Genomic DNA, 12,515 nt, shown 5'->3' on the forward strand with positions numbered 1-12,515 from the left:
GACCTGAGGACACATGTGGGGGTCTGAGGACTTTGAGGGTGGGATGTCAGGCCTATGTCCCCTGGGTGCACCCTGGCAAATTGCCCCCAACAACAGCAGTGGCCTCACATCCAAGGGCCTGGTTACTGACTAAGCTGGGTGTGGCTGCACGAGGCAGGGACAGACCAGGGTACAAGACCATCACACCCAAACATGACCTGGTCAGATACTCCAAGTCTGGAGCTATGCCATGTCCCCACTACATCCCTTTTGTCCCAGGGTCAGCTCAACACCTGCTATGGGGCTCCCTGGGAGGCCAAAGCCATTGGTCCCTCAGCTAGATCTGACCAAGGGGAGAACCAAGCCACCAGTGCAGAAAGCAACCCATGCCCACGTGCCCGGCCTGGGTGCAGCCCGCTGGGCATCTAAGTGATGTTCAGGTCCCCACACCAGCACAGCACCAGGGACACTCACGCCACACAGGCAGGGCCAGGCGCTGCTGGATGCTGCTGATCTCCTTCACCCAGGAGTGCTTGATGATGACTGTGCACGCCTGCAGCAGGTACTTGCGCACAGAGTCCTCCCGCTCATGCCACACCTCGAAGGCAAGGTCGTCCCCTTCCACCTGGTCGTTCAGGTCGATGCTGCTTAGCTGTTGAGGGGTGCAACATTAGTGGGAGGACAGAGCTAAGCATCCCTAGACAGACAGGGTCCAGTAGGGCTATGCCCAGGTCATCCCAGAACAATGGCAAGTTCTGCTCCAGTGGCCACCCTGGAGCCCAGGAACAGGGAAACCTCCACTGGCCTGCATGACACCCCCAGCCCCTGGCACCACAGACCTTCATCATATTCCAGAACACATAGCTGAAGGTGTCGGTGCGCCAGTTTCGTCGGGGCTTGCAGATCATCAGGTGGTTCCGAAACAGGAAGACATGGCGATTGTGGCCCTTCCAAGGCATTCGGGCTCCTGGTGCTCCCTCCCACACAATGAAGTGGCCCTGGGGTGTGAGTAGATGTGGTTGGACTGTGGTTGCCTGGCTCCATCCCTGGGCGCAGACCCCAGGGTCATCTATGAGCCCAGCACCCACAAAAGCCACACCCCACCACATGGCAGCAGACGCAAGTCCCCCCACCTGGCGGATGGGCTCCCCCAGGGCCTCCAGGGTGCCAGGGTAGTTCTCCATGAGGGACACGTGCAGCTTGTTCTCAGCACGCTGGGGCAGCGCTGACACGACTGCGTAGGCCTGCTCCAGAAGGGCGCAGTTCTGCTGGTTCCGCGCCTTGTTGTGGATCAGCTCCTGAGGCAGACCAAGGGTCAGGACCCAGACCGCTTCAGCCCCAAGGCCTGGCCTGGACATTCAGGGCTGGGGCAGGACAGGGCTTCCCACCTTGAGCAGAGCCTGGTACTTCTGCACCCGCTCCACCGGCTGCTCCAGGTAGTGCTGCAGTGGGGGTGGCAGTGGCTGCGAGGGGTCCCCAGCAGACAGCATCTCCTCAGTGCATTTCTGTAGGCACCACAGGGCGGGTTTCAGGCAAGAAAGCACAGCTCCAGTTAGGGCATCCTGACAGTAGAGGACATCCCAGGGGCACTCTCACACCTGGCCCTGAACCTGGACAATGGCTGTGTTACCATCTAGCCGGACGCATGCACAGAACTTGGGCAGTGAAGTGGCCAGCCCAGGAGCACAAAGCTACAGGGCTCAAGGGTCCCTGGGGACTGTGGGGAAAGAGATCAGGGAATATGAACTAAGGCCATGAGCACAGGACAAGGGCTAAGCCTCAGGGGACTTTCAGGTCAGTGAGTTTTCTGGTGGGAGTCAAGGCCAGCACTAGGCCTGGGAGTAGCCAGGGAGGGGTACCGTGGCCAACGCCATGGAGCCAGGCATGGGCACCTTGTAGAACTCCTGGACGGGCGTGCTGACAACCACGGACTCTGCCTGCACACGGCCCACCAGGAACTCCAGGTACTTCTCAAAGGCTTCCTGGTTCTTGATGAAGCACATGGCCACATCATCATCTGTGTCACAGCGATGCAGGTCCTGCAAGAAGCTGCCACAGAGAGGGACAGGGTCAGGGACAGGGTCAGGCACAGCTCACAGCCCAGTCCTGGGCCCTGTCCTTGAGAGGCTATGGTTCTTGCCCAGGAGTGGGTTCTGGGTCTGTGAGACTGAGTATACTAAGCTGGGTGTGCAGACATGTGGGCACGTACAGAAGTGCATGGGTATGTACACTTGCCCACGAGTGTGCAGATGTGTAGTACGTGAGCATGTATATGTGGGTACATGCATGTACATGTGCACGTGTGTGGGTGCATGTGTGTATGCATGTGGCTGTGCATGTATACACAAGTGTGCAGATATGACCATGCATGTGTGGCATGTGTGTATAATATGTGTGCATGTGTTTGCCTGAATGTGTCTGTGGATGTGCGCATGGCACACACATGCACTCAAATGCTTGTGTGAGTGTGCAAGAGTACATGTGCATGGAGATCAGCATGCATGTGAGTGCACATATCTATGTGTATCCAGCATGTATGTACATTTTTGTACAGGAATCACATATGTATGTGTGCACACATGTACACTATGTGCACACACATATCAAGCACATGTCCATGCACATTTGAGGCTGGGTGCGTGAGCATATGTGGTGTGCACATGGGACTTCCCGTGTGCCCGTGTACATTCATGTGCATGCACATGGGCCTGTGTGAGTGCTCATGGGTAGCAGGTATTCTTCAGCCTTCAACCCATATGGCGAGCGTCTGTCACTGGGGCATCACACAAGTGGGATGTGCCCATGGGTAAATCGAGTTCCTACCCCAGCTGCTGAGTGTCACCCTCCACGAGGCCTGACCCACAGCTGTGCGTGCACCTCACATGTATGTGTGTGGCCTTGCCTACCTGCTGTGGAAGCGACTGATGTCCTGTACATTGCGAAAAATGACTGCCTTCTGGCTGGCCACGGCTGCTGGCGCTGTTTGTAGTGGCTTTGGAGGAACTGAAGCTCACCCACGAAGGTCTGCTCTGAGCTCAGCAGTTCCTGGATGACAGAACTGGTGGAAGAGTGGCATCAGGGAGTGCCCAGCAGCTGCCCTGCTCCCACTGTCCCTAGTCTCCACATGGGGACTAGGGATACATGGAGAGCTTGCTCCCTTGCACTGCAGTTAAATGGGGTTCCTGTGATCAGGAGCCTGTCACCCAGTTTCAGAAAGTGGGTAGGTGGTGGAGCAAGGGCACCACCTCTTCCCCAGGAAGCCCTCCCGAATGAGGCTCTGGGAGGGCACAGCTGCAGAAACCAGGGGCAGGACCGTGACCTAAGGAGGCTCACACAGCTTCAGCAAGCACAGGTCCCCCATGAAGAAGCACGGCAGAACGCCAGCTGGCCCCTGAGGCCCAGCAGCCAGCTGTGGCTCCACTCTCAACCCTCCCCAACACATACCTCAGCCTGGTCTTGTACTCATCCTCGGACACGGCCTCGGGGAATTCGGGGGCCTCACTGGGCCCCCACTCAGGAGACAGCTATTGAGAAACAGGAGTTTGTTCCAGGGCACCAGTTTGTTCCACCTCCTCTGTGGCCACCGGGCTCCTGTCCCTTACTTCCAGGTTTCTCTGGCGAAGGGCCAGGATCCCAGGGCCTTGGCACCCTCCCCCAGCTCCGGACTACCATACCTTGAGCCTCTTGTCCAGGTAGGCTGGTGACACACAGCCTTGCCTGGAGGGGCTGGACTTGGTGGGCTTGGTGCGCACAAGCCAGTGCAGTGGGTGGGCTGAGTCCAAGACCTCCACATACTGGCCTTCCCGCAGTGTGATGGCATCCTGCTCGGCCCCCAGGGGTAGGTAGTTGGCCATGGCCACATAGATATCAAAGATCTGATAAAGAGAAATGGGCCTAAGTCTTGGGGCCAGAGGGGTGAGGCCTGCCAAGGCCCCCCATTGCCCCCCACCTCTGAGGAGGGATAGGTTCTCCCAACCCCCTAAAACCCCCAAGAGCACAGAGGGGAGGGTGCTGAGTCCAGGGGTTGAAGAGGTACCCAGTCCAGGGCCACAGGGCAGGAGCCCCCAGGGTCACTCTGCACAGATGGCAGTGAGAGGGCTGGCTCCTGCCAATGTGGATGGGCGCCTAGACTGTGGTTGCTCACAGCGCCTTGCTGCCCACTGCCCCCTGCAACCCAAGAGGTGGTGGGCTCTGGAGGCAAAGGTGCACTCTTCACAGATGGCAGTGAGAGTGACACCAGAGGTAGTGCTCTGCAGGAACCCACGTGCAGAGACCATGCCCTCTGCTCTAACCTCTGGTGTCCCTTGGTGTCTCTGGGGGTGATGTCCCTTCCTTGGTAGCACCAGGCCCTTGCAGCCCCCCATTGTCTCTTCAGCAAGTCAGGCCCCAAGCCCTGTTCCTAAGGGTCCTAGCCCACCCACCTCTCCTTGGGAGTCCCCATCCTCTGACTCTGAGGATGACTCCTGGACGCTGGAGGAGGGCCGCGACCGGCCATGCCGGGGGGAGGTAGACAGAGTCTTGGACTCCTCATCACTGTCACCTCCAGGCACCTGCAGCTTGGCTGGGCGAACACAAGAGTTGTGATGTCCCTGGAAGGCTGTCCCCCTACTGCCTACCACCCAGCCAGTCTCCAGGGCTCCCAGGCACAGAGTCCTAGCTAGGCCCCATGTGAGGACACAGGGTCCCAGCCTCCCCTGTGGTTGGGGGGGTCCCATCCTGGCCCCCTCACCCTGTGTGATCTTGGCCGACACCATCTCAGTGATCTGGGAGGTGAGTTTCTGTAGGAATTCCTCTGTAGCCACCTCAGTGAGGGACAGGTGGCTATGGGCCTCCTCAGCCACCAGGGCCTCCCCTGGGGGAACAAACACAACACTGTGGGGTCATGCTTCCCCCAAAAGTTCACTGCAATTCTCCTTGGGGCTGATGGTGAGCAGGAGACCAGGCCCTGGCAGGGAGACCATGAGGTGGTGCCAGCAGGAAGAGACCAGTGAGGTCAGCAGGATGCAGAGCCTGTGACCAGGGATGAGAATGAAGGGAGCGGGTCTGGACAGAAGAGGCAGCAAGTGGCCAGAGAATGGCAAGCACAGCTAAGGGGCAGCAGGTGGCAGGCAGGGCTGCAGGCAGATGGTGAGGGAGCTGAGGACAGGGCTGGGCAGGGTCCAGCCTGGCATCAGGCTTGAGGCAGGGTTGGGGCTGTGGGGGCCGAGGTGACTTTGTGGCTCTTCTTAACATAGCCCACTGGGCATGGGCCCCCTGACCACAGAGGTCAGAAATAGCTCTGACTCCAACCAGAGCTGGGAGCTGGCCATGAGAGGACAGGAACCTAGAGCCCAGGCTGCTCAGGTCCAAAGGGCGGCCTCCCCTGCACCCAACCCGGGCATACCTTTCCTCTGCCCAGCAAGGCCGGTGAGACCAGCAGACTCTGACATCTGTGCTGAGATGGCTTGGGTGGTCCTGAGGGGAGGAGGGGTGTCCTGCAAGCCCAGCTTGGACCCCACCACTCTGCTCCCCATAGAGGGGGGCCTAGGGGCCAGGACACCACAATCAGTGGCTCCACACCAGAAGGGGCCCATAAAAACTTCATTTGATAGTGTGGAGAAGCTGCACAGGGAAGGGGGTGGCCACCCACAGGGCTACACCACCCTAGCCCACTGGGTAAGTCAGTCAGGGCACCCACTCACCCCTGTAGGAAGGTAGAAATGAGAGCCTCCTTCATCTTCTCCTGCTCCTCCTCCTTGGGCACTGTCCAGAGATCCAGGGGAGCTGTCAGGACCAGTCCTGTACTCCGATACCTTGAGTCCTGGGCTGGGACCCCTACCCAGGACATCTAGACCACCCTGGGGGTCCTGCCTGCACTGTCCCTAAGAAGCCCTGGCAAGGGTCTGTGCCTAAGCGCCCACCTCCCTGTCCACTCTCAGCACTTGGTCACCCATGGGGTTGGGGGACAGGCCTGCCCTCCAAGCACCATCGCTCAGAGGGGCTGAACAGAGGGCTCTGGGCAGGGCCTGCAGGCCATCTGTGCACCATGCAGGCAGGGCTGAGGTTCCAGGCCAAACTGGCCTGCACCACTGGGCCCAGACTGCTCTTGGGCTCTGCAGGCGAAGGATCAGAGGTGGGTGAAGGCCATACATCCCAAGCTGGTCCCTCACCACACCCAGGCTCCCTACTCACTGCCTGAGACATGCAGGCTGGCAGAGCAGAGGGCCTGGCCAGCGGCCTTGGTGGCAATGCACGTGTAGGTGCCCTGGTGTTGCCGGCCCACATCTAGCAGGACCAGGCTGTGCTGCTGAGCAGAGCTGGCCATAGTGTAGCCTGGGGTGTTTGGGCCAATCCACAGCACGCCTCTCTCGGCCTCCTCCTTGAGCCAGTGTATGGTGGGGGCCTGGCATCCTGTGGGCAGGAGAGGGCTCAGTGGGTACACAGCCCCACTGGCTATGGGCCTCCAGAAGAGGGTGCTTGGCAAGAGTGATATGAGGGGTGGAGCAGGAGGCCATGCAGGGTGGCATGGGTGGACTGTGGGAGGGTGGCATGGGGACTCTGGGGGGGGTGATCTTTCTCCGGGGAGTGAGGATGCCCACCTTCCACCTTCACCGAGAATGTGATGCTGGAGCCCCTCTTCACTTTCTTGGGGGTGAACCTCTCCAGGATGCGGGGTGGCACCAATTGCTCACACACATCTGGGAGAGCAAGGACAGCCATGGAGACACCCGGCACCCCTCCTTCAGCTCCCACGTCCTGATGTCCTTGTTCTGGGAACCCCAGGTAGTTCTCTGCGACCTGTGCCTGTGGCCCCAGAGAGCCCTCTTCCTGCACCTCCACCGCTACCAGGCCCAGGGCTGGTCCACTCTGGCCTCACGCCCACAATCCACCCAGCCTCTGTCTGCCCACAGGGCCATCTCACCTGATGCTGACTTCTCTTCTGGTTCATCAGGACCTGAAAAGTGCAGAGGGAGTCAGATGTGCAGCATGCACAGATTCCCTTGCTTCCCTACATGTGGGAAGGTCCTGTCCTACTGCCCAGTGGGGGGACCTGGGCATGGCCCCACCCATGGTCAAAGGTCCATTACCCTGCCTGAAACTTTGGCCGGGAGGCCAAAGAACTCACACTCCAGTGTACATCCGTGTGACATCCCCACCCTCCCTGTGCCCACTGGGAATCTGGGGCCCCGCCTAGAACCACATGGGCACTGGGAGATGGCAGCTGGGGCTGCACCCTGAGAGGCAGGAGGAGGACCCAGCAACAGTCTCTCCGCAGGACCAGTATGGGTCAAACTAGGAGTCAGCTCTCAGTGCTCAGAACGTTTGGGAAAATAAAGACACAGGAGTTTTCTTGTCAGAGCTGCCACTGGGGCTTTGTGCAGGTCTGCTGGGCCAAGTGTTCGTCCGCTTCCCCCAAGAGCCTGCTCATCACTCAGGGCGTCCAAGCCCCACTGGGCACCCGCTCCTGTGGGGCAATTCTGCCATCTGTGCCACTGTGCATAGGGCAATGGGCTGGGCCCCGGCCTGATGGGGCCTGGCATGCAGTACATGTGGCACTGCTCACTCCTTCAGGGCACACACCTCGGACCAGCAGATGGGCAGATGAGTAGGCAGCACCAACAGCATTGCTGATATAGGCTGCATACTGGCCCACGTCCTCCCGGGTGACAGAGACGATCTCCAGGGTGTGCAGTGTCTTCTTGTCAGCCATGCGAATGTGGGAAGATGTAGACAGGGGCTGGCCATCTTTGAACCAGTACAATCTGGGGACTGGGTAGCCTACCCCATGGAGGAGAGTGGTCAGCACATGACCATTCTCAATGGGCACTATGCTCTTTCGATGGGAGACAGACAAAGGCCCAGAAAAGAGGTTGCTCAGAGGCCAGCGAGCCTCTGGTGTGGGGGTGGGGTGGCAGCCTCTTGTTGCCCAGCAGCAGGCACACATGACCTCCTGACCTCCACTGGTCAGGCCCTTCCCATGTGTAACCAATGGGAGACAGCTCCTGGCCTCCCTCCAGCTATGGTGCCCACTCCCCAGCACCTCACCTTTCACTTTGAGCTGAAATTTGGCCAGGCGTGTACCAGGGGCCACCTGGAGGTCCCTCAGCTCCTCCACCACCTGGGGCAGCTGCCTTTCATCTGATTCGGTTCCCTCTTGCTCCCGGCTGGCAAAAAAGACAAATAAGGGAGTAGCCATAAAGTGGAGCAGGCTGAGGGTCCAGGCAGGAGGGCCCACGGGGTGAAGGTCAGAGGCGGATAGGTTTGAGGTTCCCTGTATGCTGAGTGGAGGAGCAGAGGGACAGAAACGGCCAGGGTCTGACTGAAAGCTGCAGGCTTGGGAAAGTCGATCTAAGCCACCCAGCCCAGATCACCACTTCCCGGGAGGCCCTGGGCCGCTGTCTGTGTGGCCCCACCTAGACAGGTATCCCTGGGCACTGAAGTAGGATGAGGTCTCCATGGCGTCTGCGGCAGTGTCGTAGTCTGTGCTGGTCACTGGGGAGGAAAAGTGAGTGGAGGAGGCTCAGGACTTTGGGATTTCAGGGGGACGCGCCCTCCTGGGCCTGCCCACCCCTGCTGTTCCCAGCCTCGTTCTTCCACACCAATAACTAACTGCAAGCCTCTTAGGCCCAGCACAAAATGTCATATGACCTGAGTCTCCAGAAACAGCAGACAGGGACAGTGGCAGAACCTTCTGGTTCCATCCCACCAGGGCATGAGAGGTTGGAGACACAAGCCTCAAAACCAAGAGAAAGAGACTTGAATTTCTGGCCAAGAAGGGGCAACAAGCTGGACTTCCACCACTGTGGGCCAAGCGAGAGTCCCCAGAGTGCCCATGCTGAGACGCTACCCCAGCAGGATGGTTGGGAGGTGGGGCTCTGGGCCTGGGGCCAGTGGGAGCTGAATGGCAGCTGCACCTTAGCCAAGGACCCGAGACCCCTGGCCCTTCTTGCCATGTTCTCAGTGACATTCAGGTAAAATTGGGGGACTTTACAAGATTTCTTAGACAATAAAATGGAAGAAAATAGTCTTTTACAAATGGTGTTAAGAAAGAGTGAACTTGGAGCCTTACCTCAAACTCACAAATTCCCTCCAAGGGAACCAAAGACCTCAACTTCAGAGCTACCACCAAGTTTCCAGAAGAAAACACACATGTGGGTCTTTATGACTCACATCAGGCAGCACTTGCATACGTGTGGCAAAGCCCAAGCAGGCAAGAAAGAGCAGAGACCCTAGCCTTCATCAGGCCAGACACAGTGCCCCCAAAACATGGCCAAGAAAGGGAAAGACCGAGGTCATGCCTCTGATGCAGCCCGGAATCAGAAACACGTGAAGAGCTCTTTCAGCTCTGGAAGGAGACCAGCCATCAGTGCCCACCATGCCACAGCTCCAAGCATGCCTGTATGCAGGGGAGCCTCCACCACGACCCCACACACACCAGCAGCAGTTCTGTGGCCAGGGCACCTGCCAGCTGCATGTCCTCTAGCCCAGCTCAGCTCTGACCCTGTTTGCCTGGGGACAGGCAAGACAACCTGCTTCAGAGGCTAGTCAGAAGCCCAGGCTCCTCGCTGGGGTGGACCCAGTGGATATAAATCAGGACCCATGGTCTCCCTGGGGCAGGATTAACCTGCCAGGGCAGCTCACAGAAGCCAACCAAGGGTCCTGTTGCCTAGGCTGAAGGTGTTTTAAGGACACCTCAGGAGCAGCCAGATGTGAGATCATGTCGGGCAAGCTTTGGTGGGCACAGCCCCTGCCAGCACCTCTGTTTCCATCAGGCCGAAGTTCCCTGAGGCCCACAGCCTGGGCACCCTACTCCAGCTGTGTCACACGCCATCCCCAGTGGATGGGGTGGGGCCCTTTCCAGGCTTCCTGTCAAAGCTTGGTCTTCCTGGCCAGCCTGCCCACCAAGGCTACAGGGACCCTGTAATTAATTGGTGTCTATTTGCTAATTAATTAGACACCAGTGCTACAAGTTCAAGTATGGGGGTCAGGGGTCAGGGCGTGCTGTGAGGGTGGCTCTGCAGTGCCAGGGCTGGGGGCAGTTGCTTGGAGGGTAGAGGGGCCCACTAGATCCCTGCCTGCTTCAGCCCAGGTTCCCCACCCCTTCTCTTGTGCCACAATGGGGTGGGGGCTGGAGCTCTCCTCCAGGAGAGGCAGGCACTACAGATCCGGTGTCTGCTGGACCCAGTCCTGGAGAGAGCCATCACCCCCTAGCATGTTTTGCCTGCCTTGGCTTGACTGTTCTCGTGACTGCTGGGCCAGCTGAGGGCAAAGCAGGGAGACAGTGGTTGGATGGAAGGAAGAACTTCCCAGTTACCAGGGGGCCCTGTTGCCTGTTGCCCTGGAGTGTACTCAGAGCCTCACTGACCACATGTATGGGCTGTGCAGCCTGGGAATCCCTCCTCATGTCCCCCTTTCCACCTCTTCCCAGGGCCCCCAACCATGCAGGTGACCATTGAGGATGTGCAGGTCCAGGCGAGTGGTACGGCACAGTTTGAGGCTGTCACTGAGGGGCACCCACAGCCCACTGTGACATGGTACAAGGTAAGAGCTGGCCCAAGGAGGCAGGGTGGGACCCTCAGAGGCCGGAGGCACCTGTGTGTGCATGTGTGTACGAAAACCGCACCACACAATCCTAGCTGTGTGGCCCCTCGTGCAATCCCCAAGCCCATCATGGCTGGGCATGGGGCTGGACCTGGGGCCGACACACAGCAGGTACCAGGGAAGGGCAGGTGGGCCTGATGCTAGGATGGGCTGATGGCGTCCTGGCCTGCTGGTGTTTCAGGATGGTGTCCAAATGGAGGACAGTGCCCGGCTGAGCCAGCAGAAGGATGGCACCACTCACTGCCTGCTACTGAAGGATGTGGCCCAGCAAGATGCAGGCGTCTACACCTGTCTCACACACAATGCTGCTGGCCAGGTGCTCTGCAAGGCGGAACTGCTGGTCCATGGGGGTAAGCCGCAGAGCCTCCCAGGCCCAGGGCCGCTTGGTCTCCACATTGCATCCCCAGTCCCCACAGGGACCCCAGCTCAAGGTTCCCATGGGCCACAGACCCAGGCCCAGGGAACAGCTTGCCAGCTCCACAGTACTGGGGACGAGGGCCAGGGCAGTGCCTTTGCCGTCCTAACTACCTTCTGTGCTGACCACAGGAGACAGTGAGCCAGATTCAGAAGAGCAGAGCCATTGAAGGAAGCTGCACTCCTTCTACGAGGTCAAGGAGGAGATTGGCAGATACACTCCAGCCCTTCTGGCCCCGGGGATGCCCAGGACCTGTGGCACAGCGTCACCATCCTGATCCCCCTCCCTCCTCCCCAGAGGCGTGTTTGGCTTTGTAAAAAGGGTACAGCACAAAGGAAATAAGGTATTCTGTGCTGCCAAGTTCATCCCCCTGCGGAGCAGAACTCGGGCCCAGGTGTACCAGGAGCGAGATATCCTGGCCACGGTCAGCCACCCGCTGGTCACTGGGCTGCTGGACCAGTTTGAGAACCGGAAGACCCTCATCCTCATTTTGGAACTGTATCCTTTCTTCTCCTGGCCCCTTGGGGTTTGAGGAGGGGTACAGTGGCCACCAGGCTGGGGATTGGAGGAGCATATGCTCCCTGGGCCTGGCAGGTTGTGACGGCCTCAGCCCACCTTCCTGTGGCCAATGCTGTGTGACAAGCAGCCCTGTTCCTGACACTCCTGATGGTATTGGGCAGGGGGTTCTTTCTCTCTGAGGGTTGTCCATGGGGGTCACCAGGCAGGGTCAGTGGTTGAGCTGCTCCTGAGGGTCCAGATGTCCTCGGTGGAGATGGCCAGGGGTCTCCTCCCATGGGTGACCTCTCAGATGTCAGGCGAGGTGTATCCTACACAGGTTACTCCAGGTCTTTGCCCACTGCCCATAGGTCCCTGACTGGGGTCTCAGTGTGGAGGGCCTTGTGGCTGGATCTGCTCCTGTGTTCTTGTCTCTCCCCTGAGGAGGGATTTGTGCAGACAGGCCAGGTGCCCCCACCCTACCACTGCCCTGTGGCCTCAGTCCCTAGGCAGCCCCCCTCATCTGGGCTGGATGCTGTCTGGGGTTCCAGGGGCCCATGGCACCTCCCCTCAACCTGAGCACCAGTACCCCACCCTTGAGACCGCAGGAACCCTGTCCTGGCCACCTCCTGGTGGGTTCCAGCCTCAGCTGCTTTCCTTGACCAGGCCCCAGGTGCTCATCAGAGGAGCTGCTGGATCGCCTCTTCAAGAAGAGAGTGGTGACAGAAGCCGAGGTGACCCTGCACCTGCCTGCCACTGGCCTGAGCTGCATGCGGGTCCCAGCCCCACCCAGACACAGCTGCCCCAAATGTGGCCCAGGCCCCGCCTCTCTGGATCCCAGGCCCCGTGGCTACCCAGGCTCTGTGCCCAGCTGCACTGCCTGGCTTCCTGCAACCTTGCTTGTTCCTGGGGATTTCTCTGGCTTTGGCACTTAGGGCTCAGGGTGCCACCTACCCTTTGGCACTTAGGGCTCAGGGTGCTACCTCTCTTCAACCCCTTTGGGCTTGTCCCAGATGCTAGACTGGGGCACTCAAGCAGGATGAGT

At 59.3% G+C, this 12,515-nt stretch overlaps 1 protein-coding gene across 1 annotated transcript; it reads right to left on the reverse strand.

The window, feature by feature from the left end:
- Positions 1-415: 415 nt before the first annotated feature.
- On the reverse strand, positions 416-8,416 carry LOC144374361 (obscurin-like). The gene is given in 16 exon segments (XM_078037215.1): positions 416-631; positions 819-977; positions 1,113-1,277; positions 1,368-1,484; positions 1,872-2,028; positions 2,886-2,958; positions 2,961-3,037; positions 3,424-3,503; positions 3,654-3,854; positions 4,709-4,831; positions 5,661-5,721; positions 6,558-6,648; positions 6,881-6,913; positions 7,540-7,737; positions 8,005-8,123; positions 8,373-8,416. Coding segments are annotated over 16 exon segments (1,914 nt in total).
- Positions 8,417-12,515: the final 4,099 nt, after the last annotated feature.

This window comes from Ictidomys tridecemlineatus, unplaced genomic scaffold (assembly GCF_052094955.1).
Source record: "Ictidomys tridecemlineatus isolate mIctTri1 unplaced genomic scaffold, mIctTri1.hap1 Scaffold_66, whole genome shotgun sequence".
Taxonomy (NCBI): Eukaryota; Metazoa; Chordata; class Mammalia; order Rodentia; family Sciuridae; genus Ictidomys; species Ictidomys tridecemlineatus.